Source organism: Amphiprion ocellaris, chromosome 7 (genome assembly GCF_022539595.1).
Source record: "Amphiprion ocellaris isolate individual 3 ecotype Okinawa chromosome 7, ASM2253959v1, whole genome shotgun sequence".
Lineage (NCBI taxonomy): Eukaryota > Metazoa > Chordata > Actinopteri > Pomacentridae > Amphiprion > Amphiprion ocellaris.
The window spans coordinates 4,018,167-4,031,482 of NC_072772.1; the positions used below are offsets into that span (position 1 = coordinate 4,018,167).

The window sequence follows — 13,316 nt, forward strand, 5'->3', positions numbered from 1 at the left end:
ATTTTGGTTGATTTTTTTTTTTGTCAACGTTCTTAAGAAACTTTTTTTTTTTTTTTTAGCATTTCTTTTTTTCCACCAAAAAATGTTCACAAAGTTCCCAAAAATGTTGAGAATGTGGACATCAGAAGTTTCACTGTGAATTTTTTTTTCCACATTTTCAAACTTTAAAACGGGTCAATCTGACCCGCAGGACGACACGAGGGTTAAAAACATGCAGTTTTTGGCAATTGTACCCAACCGGCTGGAACAATTATCGCAATGCTTCGGCACGTTTATGCAGATGCACATATCTGACGAATCGCAGTCTATAATTACATATTATTATAATATTATTATCAAATATTTTCTTGAAAACTGCAGAAAGAATTTTTAATGCCACTGAGAATCAAATTTAATGATTTTTAATGTCATCTAAGGCCTTAATTTTCGCAAAATCAACTTAATGACTATTAGTGCTTTTTAATGCCTTGCAGAAACCCTGTGAAAACACACGGATTGGTTATAAGCTAGAGAACATAAGAGGTGAAACTACGCAGACACATCAGGCCATTTACTCCCGAAAGAGGACAGTCAGTTTTTGACACAAGGACAAGTTAATCTGACAAGACCGAGGGAATATCTGCAGCAGCTATGATCTAAGTTAGCAACGACAGAGCGCTGAGTCGAAAACATTTCCTCTACAAACCACCTCTGACAGATACTTCCTATCATTTCCAACATATGGTTATGTTGTTGTAAATCGGTGTTCATCAAGAACGCCAATTTTAAAAAAAAAAAAAAAAAAAAAAAAAAAAAAGCTAGCCAATGTAGCAAGCTTTTACCTAAGCTAATTACACAGCTAGCCTAACGAGCTAACGCAACTCGCTAGATTACCGTTACAATCGTGAATATGCTCGAAGATGACAGCATGAATTTGGTTTCAACATACACTCTCATTCGGGTCAAAAAGTTATCGGGTAACGCTGTCTTCGCTCCCTCTCCAGTCTGCTGTTAGTGGATGTTTACATTAGCCAAGCAGCTAGCTTCGTCCTACAGCCATTTTGTATGTTACTTCTTCTTCGCTGTTTTAAAACAAAAGTAGTTTACAAATCACGTCAAATGGTTTATCGCCGCCTGCTGTTACAACACCGTAATACCTTGTTTTATTCCTCAGCTTATTGTGAATGCATAGAAATGTCTTGCTACAAATCGGGAAGAAGATGCACATATACAAAACAATCAACAGCAAATCTTTTAAAATTTTAGATCCCCAGTTTATTTTTTAACTGTCTGTGTTTTTACTGGACAGTTCAGGAAATTTAAGGGGTGCTGAAGCTCCATGAAAACAAAACAAAACAAACAAAAAAAACCCCGCCAAACAGATAAGAACTGGAATTCAAATCTTGTTTTTGACCTTAACCTGTCATATAAGAGTACAATTTGGCTCTAGGTCATAATGTCTAGTAGAGGTTAGTTTTAATCTATATATTTAAAATATACAATATGTTTTGCACTTAGAATGAATTACTAAGATTTAATTTCCTTAATTAAATGTTTATAGATACATTTTACTGTAAAGCAAAATAGTGTGTGGTAGGACGGCCCAGCCCGTCTCCACTCAGGTTGTGTGCATTGAGTCAGGTTCGTGCAGCTGGGAGTAATCATCCTAATGCACCCTGCTTGCTGGGCAGTGCCACGCCAGGTTATATCTGGGAGAGGGCTGTTTTTTAAAATATTGTTACTAAATTTAATTTTTCTATACTTTAATTGGAATTGCGTCAGTCTCTGGTGTCTCTCGTACCTGTGTGACCTTTCCTTTGTCTGTATTGGAGTGGTGGTCCTCCCTAAATAGAGCTCCTGGGGGTGAAACTCCCCCAGGTGGCGTTGTCGGATACGTGGTAAATAACAAACATACATCTACCCCTCGTAGCCTTGCCACAAGTGTATTATAATAATTTTCTTTCTATATCTACTATACATGTAGAAGTGTCCGTTGTTCTTTTGCGATGATTGTCTCTGATGTCTTTATGCCGGCTTAGCACAAAGAAGAGTCAAAATATGACACAAAAAAATTAAAATCAACAGCAACTCGTCTTTTCAGTTAGTTTTCTGACCTTGCCAAGAGAAACTTATAGAATCATCTTATTACTGACATTTTATTCTGTGTAGCAGCTGTTTCAAAGCAGGATATAACAGCCTTAACGCATCACAGCCAGCCTGTCAGTGTTTACCACATTTGTCAAGTTCATTTCCTCTGCTCCGTCATGGCAGATCCAGCCACTACTACCTGCCCTGTTTTCAGCAACAGTGAATCAGCTGATCTTCCTCGCCTACCGACATCCACGTCCCTAACCAGCCCCTTCAGTATTCAAACCATCGCTTCATCGTTTGCTTGTATTACCTGCTTGATATTTTATCTTGCCTTAATGCTGGACTTTTTTTTTTTGCTGCCTGTTTTTCCGAACCTTGCAAAAGAATTGTTTTGATTCAAGCAGATGCCACTTCTGCTTTTATCTGTTTCATCTGGGGTTGTACATTTAGTTCCTGTTTTTCTGAGCCTCCAGCCCTTTAAAGCTGATGACTTTGTTTACATTCATCAGTCTTGACGCTTTCACTTCACCGTCAGAGATCACAGCTGGAGTCAAGGTACAGACCTTTTTCCCAGCATAGCTTGACTTGCCATAAGAAGTTATTGAGAACATTAAAAATTTGGAAAAGAAGTTTAAAAAAAAGAATTTGAAAATGAGCCAATCTCCTTCAGCTCTTCTCTCTGTTCCAAGCCTTTATACCAGACAAGCATAGACATATATATGCACTTCAAGCGCACAAAGTAAAAGTCCTCTGTGGAACCCATTACTTTCTGCAATGATTCAATTTAATCTGGTCTATATTAACAAATAATAATACATATGAAGAATTTTGTCTGTGGCCTAAAAGTCTCACTTTGTAGAATAAGCGGTAGCCAAAGATATATTTGTGTTTTTCTATTTAAGTATAAATAGTAACACTATATGAAACAAAAGTATTCTATCATAAGTTCCGCATTCAACTATCACAAAAATGTAGCTCTACAAAATACATCAAATGTTTGTTTACAAATGAGATAATTTTGTTGTGTAAGCCACAGAATAAAGATGACAACTTCCAACACATGCAAAGACCTGCAGTCAATACATCTGCATATGTCAGGGACACACAGACTCATAGTTGAATGCTTAATGCGTCTTTTAAGTGTTGGTTCCCTGCATGCATTCAAGTTTATTCAGCACTGAAGTTTCACATTTATTGCCACAAATATGGAAAGAGAGAGCAGGAGCTTTAACATGACGTATGTAGCACTAGGTGTCTCTGCTAAGTCTTCACCATTCTGTCTATTCTGTCATTTTAGATTCATGTCATCCATTTGTGCCCGGTCTGTCTGAGGATGCTTAACAACAGATTATTATTATTATTAGATACTTGAAAGCTCAGGTGTGGAATCAGTAGAAGACCTCAAAGATGAAGAGCATGATTACATCAGACACCTGTAGCCTGTTAGATAGCAAAGAAAACTTACAATCTTGAGTTTGTAATTTTCCTGTCCAGTTAACAGAAACAGTAATTTGTCATAAACGAGACTTTTTACACTCAACTTGTTGAAGGACTAAGCATAGAATTAAGTTGTATTTTGAGCTGGGCACAGATTTTACAGTCCTTCTAAAGGACCCATTTAAAATTTTGTTATTACAGCTTTAAGTGTATAAATATAAATATGTTAAATTGCCATGCCAATTTAACAATCTCTTGTGTTTATAATACTGATTTGAATGCATACTGGACAAATATTGTGAAAATAGTAATGTTATTTAATTTATTTTATTTTCAAGCCAATCTGCCAAAATAGTCAGTAAATATCAAGAAAACCTGACAGTTCTACGGGACAAAATGCCAACAGAAGTGCAGCCAGTCATTGCCAACAGCAGGAGACCTACTGCTGACAAATGACATCAAATACAATTCTTAGAGTGTATGATATGTAACATTATTCAGTCATGCACAACATTTTAGGAAGTGAGTAATATTGAAGGAGTTCAATCAAAATATAGTATATTGGTTTTGCATGTAAAACCACTAACAGCCATAGTCTAGTAGCTGTGGTGGAGGAAAAAGGAAGGGGGGATGCATATAGAGGTAATATAGAGGTATCGAAATGCAGCAGCTTGTACAGTAACACAAACTAAACTGAACTACAGTATTACTACTACTGCTGGCTAGATGTACTGTTCACCACTGAGACAACAGACAACAAACAGCAAAACAAAGAGGGTTCTGGAGCTGCAAGTGTTAAGAAGGTGATGGCTGGGTATGGAAACTGTCTTGTAAAGTGAAGAATGTGGAAAGTCAAGTTCAGTCTTGAGCAGCTGTGTGCCACACGGCGAAATGCACAACAGCAAGGAAATCCACCAGTCAGAATGAACATCCTTCAGTATGAGTTTTACTAGCTGAGTTCCTCGTGTTGAAAAGAAAATCTTTTGGAAAATGTGCGTAAAAATTCACATCCTAATGTCATGACACACAGTGACGGTGAAGCACATTCTGTATTTTTCTCAGTGAGGCATTGCAGCTGAAACCTGAATTTCATGTCACAGTAAAAATGGAAACTGTAGCCTTTCAGACACATCATTTAATTAAGTACACCTGCAAAATCTAATGCAAACCCAATACCAGCCATAAATGTGAGCTTTAGAACACATGAATGTTCACTTCTGATTCACATTATCAAAAAGATCAGTGAGGTTAGTAGTAGAAAGGTTAGTTTCACTTACATTGTTCCTCTAACACCAACAGAACTTAACAACATTCTAATCTCCCTAAGTGTAGAACCATGGCAGCTCTGTTGTGATGGACTCTATGAAATTGTAAAGGTCATACAGTGTATTTTCAGTTCATATAAAGCACCTTAAATCAAATTTAGGTGTTGTTTCTTTATTTTTCTTTTTGCCTTGTAAAGATTCCTATAGATAAGGAATTTACCAGGTTGTGGTGTTTGTTTGTAATGTGTCAAATAAAGTATTTTAACTTCCCTTGAACCAGCTACTTTTGAGAGGTGTGATTTCTGTGGTTCATGCTTGTAAAGAAAAAGCTTACAAAAATGAGGACTACATTTGTGGATAAAGCGTCCAAAGAAGTTATTAGTCAGCCTTCGGATGACATATAGGCAGATAGTGTCTAAAGCTGACAAGTCACATTGTCTTACTGGCCCTTGAAGAAGAAAGTAAACAAAACCAGCTGGAAAATGTTGCTCACCTTCAACGTAGAGATCCTTTAATTTACACTGGGCTGAGCCTGTCCTCTTTTCAGTCTGTTTAACCAGGTCAGCTGTTATACTTCAGTCCAACAGGCCGACACTAAAGAGCTACAAGGACACCTTTGTCTCGACTGTGTGGCAAACAGGCGTTGGACTTTGTCACACTCATAAATCGAGTTATTAATCTCAGCCACAATAACTTAGGTGCAGAAAATGTATGTAGTTTTGTATTTTGGAACAAACTGTGCATCCAAACCCCCCACAAAACACAAGTTAATACCATGAAACACATCAAAAAGACCAATATGTCAGGCTGAGAATTGGCAAAATGTATGCAAAATCATACAATATATGATATACAGTATAATGAATCACATTTAAAAGGAGAAAAAGGTACCACACCATCACAGCTTCTAGTTGTTTTTTTTTCTCAGTGTATTAATCAAATATATTTAGCAAAAAGTTGGAAGCAGCTGATACTGTCAGGCAGTGAGAAACAAGATGTTTTTAAAAGGAAGCTGTATGTCATATAGTTAAAGGCTTAACTCTGGTATTATTTTGATACTCTTCCTTTTGTCCACAAATCCAATAAGAAGTTAAAAACCAAGAATGGCTGTGTGGAAAATGGCTCTCAGGGATATAGTGTCATATCAAAGCGGAGCCGCAGCAGGACAAAGTATTCCAGTGTCCATGTTCACTGTAAAGAAGGATCATCTATAGAGCAACAGTGTGGTAAACTGATGTTTTAAGAGGTTTTTAGCACAACAGTGAACCTCTGCGGCACAGAGAAATAAGACATAAAAGGATTTGTCAGTTGGATCCAGTCATTGTTGGTTTGGGTTTTTACATTTCATTGGTTGATAATCAGAATAAAAGCAGGATATAACACGGATAAACAAACAACAGCAGTCTGACGGCCTTGATGACGTGTATCTCTGTCTCCACTCACAACCAAAGAAATGAAGACTGAAGACGTTCATTCATCACAACATGCAGCTTTAAAGACACATTATATGTTAGGACTGTTGAAGTATCTGATCTGATACTTGTTGCTTATCATGTGGAACTTGGGATGTGTGGGTCATCATAATGGAATGTGTTATTCTGTTCCAGAAACCCAATGCAGTGTTTAGATAGGGGCTGCCAGTCCAGGAGCTTGATGGATGCAGCTCTTAAGGAGCCGTAGAGTGAAGGGGGTTGGTTGAAGATCCTCCCTGCTTCTTTATATGGTATGGAACAGAGCCTAGGAGCTCGACTAGTGGGGTCTTTGAGACCCACAGAGCCTAGGGCCTTGATTGGAGGAGGTACCCTGAACTTTGACTTCTAACAGAAACCAGATGTAGTGACCTCCTACGTAACTAAACCTATAAAAGTAACCTGACTCCTTTGTTCAAATGGGAGATTCATGTTGGCTGGGGAAACTCTCCACATGATCATGTATGCTAATGTACGTTTGGTTTTCAAGGTTGTTCATGGTTATGCGCCCTCACCTCTCAAGATTTTTATCCAATGCACTTCTGGAAATACTACCAGGACAACAGGGGCTTCGTTTAGGTGGCAGTGTTGTATCCCTCTATGTAAAACTGCTTTTGGAGAATCACCTTCTCCTACAAAGCAATAACAGAATGGAATCAGCTCCCCACTGAACTAAAGACAATAACTGACTTTAAGAACTTTTCTAAAGAAACTAAAAAATGGAAAAACGAAACCTGTCAGCATTGACAGTCCTTGAAATGACTTTTTTAACTGTATAAATGTGACAATTGTGAGATCCTTTTTTAAAAAAAATGTGATGTATTGCTTTTCTATCTTTACTTGTTTTTCTCTTGCCTGCCCCAAGGACTGCAGATGGAAACGAGCGAGTACACTATAATCTGATGCAGAGCATCTCTGCCTTGTGTTTAATGTTCTTCTGTACACGGTCCCTGTCAAATTAACTTTTTTTCTCCAAAATCTAATAAAATATTACATAACTAAGATGTTGGGGAAAAATTAATGTTAGATTTGTAAATAATGAGGTAAAAAAAAAAGTTTAATTACCAAAAAAGTTGCATTCTGTCCTCATTTATAAGTTGCTTTCCTTAACTTAAAATCACTTGATGCATGTGCATGTGTAATAAATGTGCTATTTTTACATTTTTCATGCTTCAAGAAGTTGGTAAATATGTAGTAGATGTTACAAATGTTATGTCACTGTGATTCAAATACTATTTTTCCAAAAGAAAAAAAAACAACTCAGATTTTTGGTCCTACAGAAATATCTACTAAGATGAAGTGCGTTAATTATAACTTACATAAGGAAGCTCTGGAAAAAGACAATTCTATGATCTAGTTTTTTAAAAAACTTAAGGCAACAAACGCGCTTGTGCGTTTACTGCCATGTCCATTTGCATCACTACGAAGCTTTTGAACATTTACTATCAGTGAGTAAAAGTTCGAGGAAGTTATTTATCGTGCAGCAACGCAACATAACCTTTGAAAGTTTATGGAAATGCTTTTTAAAGCCACCAGTTGGATTATGAACTCAAAGGACCATAAAGCTTCTACAGTCAAACCTATTTCAGGTGTGGCTTAAAACCAGGGCACACCACAGCGGACACGAGGTCGCACCATTAGGACTGATTCTGCTTTTTGAAGACACAAATTAAAGTGGATATTTCGCAGCGGATGCACACATTCCGGTGCTCTGTACTGCTGGTAATTCAGACAACTGGTCGCAAAGCAGGAAACTAATCAGCCTCGTCTCGGTCGGTGCCCATTACGCACGCCTACCCAGACTGGAGGAAGCGGCAAGTTTTCAAGTAAAACTTTCATATTTCACTTCAAGCAGCTCTGTGATACGAGACGTGAACGATGGCAGGTAAGAGCTCATCGATTAAATGCGCTTTGTAGGGAACCATGTCTTACATTTTGCTGCATGTTTGCGGCAACAAGCAGGCGATCAGCCAGCAAACAGGAATACGCACAAGCTGTTCTTACTGCGTTATGAAGGCGATGAGGGGATTCGGGTTAGAAATGTGTCCTCTGAGTTTGACAACGAAGGCCTGTCTAAGCAAAGTCATAATAGTTTGTATTACCTTGTGAACGTCAAGTTTAGTTTCACTTTCATGTCCTACGTGGTAGTACTGATGAAAAAAAATACGGTGCAACCTGTCCAGCCGAACTTAGACTTGAATTTTATTTATAACGTTGTCGAAATAACGTGTGTGATATGTTTTACGCTTTCAGATTCTGTCATTTAGAGAATAAGACGAACGACAAATGCGAGATTATGAAAGTGAGATGTCCAAAGTCCAAAGGTTTGAAATAAAAAGCAGACCTCACTGGTTATCTAATAATTCATATTATGATGAGAAATGATTCATCAAAAACAGACACTTTGAGTTGGTTTCTTCTCTGCACTGCGTGAAGAGGAAGGAGACATCGACGCCCTGCGACACACAAAAAGGGAGACTTTTACTTAGACTCAACCTATCGCGATGTACAGCACACAAACAGTGATGTCAGCACTTTATAATAAATTATAGTCAGACACATAGATACCTTTAAGTAGCTTTTTATTGAGCTTCTCTTATTTTCTAACTGTTAATGGATCATTTTTTTAATGATTCTTTAAATGTGTATTTTAATTTTATGCACTGTGGATGGTTTTAAAAGCACTGTTTTTTTTTTTTTGAATAAACATTTTAAATATATTTTTCACTGTTGGCACCTTTATTGCAATCAATATTTTGAATTTTGCTATTTTTTTCCTTGCATATTCCTGATTCTAGCTAAGGAGCTTGCTAGTGTGAGGACTAGGTTTGTGGAAAAGGTGTCCAAAGACATGATCAGTCAGCTCCTGGATGACCTTTTAGAAGATCGTGTCTTCAATGATGGGGAGAAAGATTCTATACTTGAGGAGAAACCAAGCAGAGCAGACAAGGCACGCGCTCTTTTAGACAGAGTGAAGAATAAAGGGGACGAAGCCAGCAGGAAGATGATTGCTCACCTTAAAGAGAGAGACCCAACACTTTACTCTGAGCTGGGTCTGTCCTGTAGTCAGCCTCCTCAGCCAGGTGAGAGACCTTCAAATGATCTTATTTTCTGTGAAAGATCTCATACTGTCAGATACTGCCATGATCACAGGTGTATGAACAGGATATGAATGCGGATTTGGCTGCAATATTGTTGTGTCTTGTCGTTCTCAGCTGCACAGGTGAAGATGGAGACGGAGTGGTCATCCACACTTGTCCATGCCACTGATGCATTCTGGAACGAGAAACGGAAGGATCCAAATGTTAGTAATTCACAAAAAGCTTTCCTCTTGCCGGTCTGTTCAGTGCACCTTACTGTTTGATGTTTAACAAGAAGAAATGAAACAGTTTCTTTATAAAAGTATGTACATGACTGTACCAAGACTTCAGTGCATTTTTGTTTAACTTGTTTCCTTTAAATTTGTTTTCCAGATTTATCCTGTGGAAGAAAAATCCATTGGAAACCGCGTGGCTCTGCTGATCACTAATATAAAGTTTGCTCACCTATCAGACAGAAATGGTGCTGAGCAAGATGAGAAGAACATGGAGAAACTGCTCTCAAATTTAAAATATGAGGTGGTGAAACACAGAAACTTCACTGCAAAGGTATTTTATGAAAAGGGAAATTTAAGAAAGCTTCATGTTTGGTTGATTTACTGATACAGTACTGATGCACTGACTGTTGTGTTCTCACAGGAGATCGATGATGCCCTGATCCAGTTCTCTAGACATCCAAAACTCAGTGGGACAGACAGTGTGGTGGTGGTCGTCATGTCACATGGGAAACTGGGAGCAGTTCTTGGTGTCAACTTTGAAAATGAAATGTCAGCAGATGTGTTCCCCATTGACAACATTTACAAACACTTGGGTTCAGCGAAATGTCCAGCGCTGCTGAACAAACCCAAAATTATCGTCATCCAGGCCTGCAGAGGAGGTGAATCTCAGCTTTTGTCGCAGAAACCCAATTTAAATTAATTAGTCGACTAATGTCTTCTTACCTTAAAGTGTGTGGAATATGTTTCAGGTCAGAAAGGAGCTGTGCTTGTTAGTGACAATGCAAGCCAAGGGCTGGTCTGTGATGATGCTTCACAACCAGGTGCTGAAGGCAACATGGAAGAAGATACTTTGCGATGTGTACACAGAGAAAAAGACTTCATTTCTCTGCTCTCCTCCACTCCTGGTCAGTGTACCTGAAAACTGATCAGATCTATTCCTGAACCTCATGATCCAGTGAAGATAAACATCAGCAATCTACAATTATAAGAGAAAGAAGTAGTTGCCTCGTAGTAAAAATTAAATGTATTCTGTCTCTGAATGTTTTTCTTTCAGATACTGTGTCATATAGACACACATATCTTGGGTCTGTCCTCATCCAGTACATTGTTGAGGTATTCAACACCTTCGCAAGTCAGGATGACATCGAGGAGCTTTTCAGAAAAGTAAATTTCACTTTTACAAACTATCTTATGGATTTATTCTTGCGTACAAATGGAAAGTTATCTCAACATAGAAGGAGCAACAATGATCATTTTTCTTTTCTATTAATGTGAGCTTTGCTTAATTTTGTACACTGTTTGTTTCAACTATGCAGGTCATGCAACGCTTTGAAGATTTCATAGATGGCAACATAAGACAGATGCCAACCAAAGACAGATGCACTCTGACAAAGCGCTTCTACTTCTTTCCAGGCCACTGAGGCAGGATTGGGTTTTGTTTAAAGCAAAAATGACAACATGAAACCTCATCGCACCAATAGGGGTAAACCGTAAAAATGTATTTTTGGAAACAATTTTAAATTCAAATTTTTTGGACAATTTAGCATTATTTTACAGATTTTACCCATTTTGTTAAATCACAGACAATGTCTTGTGGATTCAAAGACAAAAATATTAATATACATGTTAACTGTAAAAACAACTACAACAAAACAACCTAAAACTATAAATAACATCCACATCCAAAATCTGTGTTTTTACAAATAAAAATTAGTTCTTTCATAATATGTGTGTTTTACTGTATTTAAATCTGCTAGTGTATTCTTTTGTAGCATCCTTGCTGCCAGATTTTCACAGTTTTTGTCCAGGTTTTTTCTTTTTTTTTTTTACAGTGTACCTGCAGACCTCAGATCTAAACTTTTCATCCCATCTTACTGGTGCTTTATGCTGTCATTTGACTTTTTCAGGAATTTGTGAATCCGTTTTGTTTACTGTTTGTTTTAATTGGTGTTTTTACGGCAACAGCAATGATGTCATCCAAACAGAACAAGTTCCACTCATGCAGTTTTTAATAGATGCCACTATTTTTTGATTTCACATTTGCCATGAGTCTAAAATTGAAGAATCACAAACTGCCATGGAGAGAAAAAGTACAGAAGACGGACACAGATTTTCTCATTTGTTCTGTCAACAACCCTAAATATTGCTATTCATAAAATAAGGTGATGTTTAAACTCAGACAATACATAATTTCATGATAAAGGGACAATAAGGTGAAAGGTTCATGTTCATGGTGTGAGTGAAGGGAAAAAGCAAAAACAGGACAATTACTGAGGATCAGAAAGATTCAAGGAGGTTTGCTCAGTTTCTCTGATCTCCAAGATGTGTTTGGCAGCAATAAATTTAGAATAAATCTCTAAAATAGAGTTTTGGATGACATCGTAGGCATTGTTCAGGCAACAGTGGCAAAAAGATTAACACTGGCCAGATTTGGTGTTGATCACATTCAGGTACATATAAACATAACACATATAATGTTGTACTTAAAATGACTGAAAACAAAATGATACCACAATCAAACAATGGTAGACGACAACAACAATAACTTTTTTCATATAGCAGCCTTGAGAACAGCATTCATGTGGTGCTTTGATAGTCAAAACATGCAAACACAGAGACAGCCAAGAAAGACATAAGGCATGAATGGAAAAGGCAGAGCAGTCAGACAAAATAAAATAGTAAAAATATAATAAATGAATGATCTGCTAGGTAGGATACATATCAAACAAAGGAACTAGGCAATTTAAAAATTGAATAAGACTGAAGATTAATAATTTGAATTTTAAAATCAAAAATTAAAGAATTGAAGTAAATTAGACAACTACTAATGCAGACAGGGCTTTGGATAAAAGTTGCAATTTCCATTAAGGCAAATCTTTCTGTTTTAATTTTTTACAATATACAAGTTAAGTATAACTTCCCTGTGTTAATCAGTTATTGTTATTTTTTCAGTTTTTGTCTGCTTTGTATACTTTTCACTGATTTGTTTGGGTTAAGAAGAGGTGCTCTGATTTATCATTTACTCTTTTATTGGTGTATTTTTCCATTTAATCCATGCTATAGTTTTCTGTTTTACCCTTAATGAATTAATGAACATTTGGCACCACTGAAAGGTGAATATTATTCTTCACAACTAAGATATGAACATGTCAACTTATTAGTGGCATTTCCTTGTTGATGTAAAAGGAAAATTGAACAATAGAAGATAGAATTTGGTCCGTGTGATTTACACAGCTTAAATGTTCATGTAACAACATGCAGCTCAGCAGAGTCAGTGCCTCTCTTGTCATGTGTCAAGAGGCACACGGGCCATTTTAGTTGTGTTGATTTGTGTATATAGATTTACACATTTTGACATTACAGAAAACACCTTCAAGTGAGAAGATTCAGGAGCTAAATGAGCTAAATATATTGTGTTTGAGCATCAGAGCCAAGTGGCAAAAGATATGTTTTTGTAATGCTTTTTAAAATTAAATATTGGGATTTTAAATGTACTGGACAACATGGCTTTCATTGTTTTTGCTGTTTTTTTGCTTTGTTTTGTTTACATAATTTTTACATATTTTACAGTGTTTATTATTTATTGAGCAAATAACAGATTAATTGGCAACGTCTGGGCCTAAAAACAAAGCCAGTGTACAAAAGTCAAAAAATGCACTTCCTCAGATGACCACTTGAGGCAGACTATAAAAGCACATTAGTCCCCGTATACCAGCATGTTAAAATAGCCAACTGTACAGCAGAAATATACACGTTTAC

The 13,316-nt window shown here is 37.0% G+C and overlaps 1 protein-coding gene across 1 annotated transcript; it reads left to right on the plus strand.

The window, feature by feature from the left end:
• The first annotated feature begins 7,824 nt into the window (after window positions 1-7,824).
• LOC111582467 (caspase a-like) lies at window positions 7,825-13,051 on the plus strand. Its single transcript, XM_023291149.3, has 8 exons — window positions 7,825-8,126; window positions 9,040-9,324; window positions 9,457-9,545; window positions 9,715-9,888; window positions 9,979-10,216; window positions 10,307-10,462; window positions 10,612-10,721; window positions 10,874-13,051. Exons 1-8 carry the CDS (start codon window positions 8,120-8,122, stop codon window positions 10,976-10,978), a joined length of 1,164 nt encoding a protein of 387 aa, XP_023146917.1. The 5' UTR covers window positions 7,825-8,119; the 3' UTR covers window positions 10,979-13,051.
• Window positions 13,052-13,316: the final 265 nt, after the last annotated feature.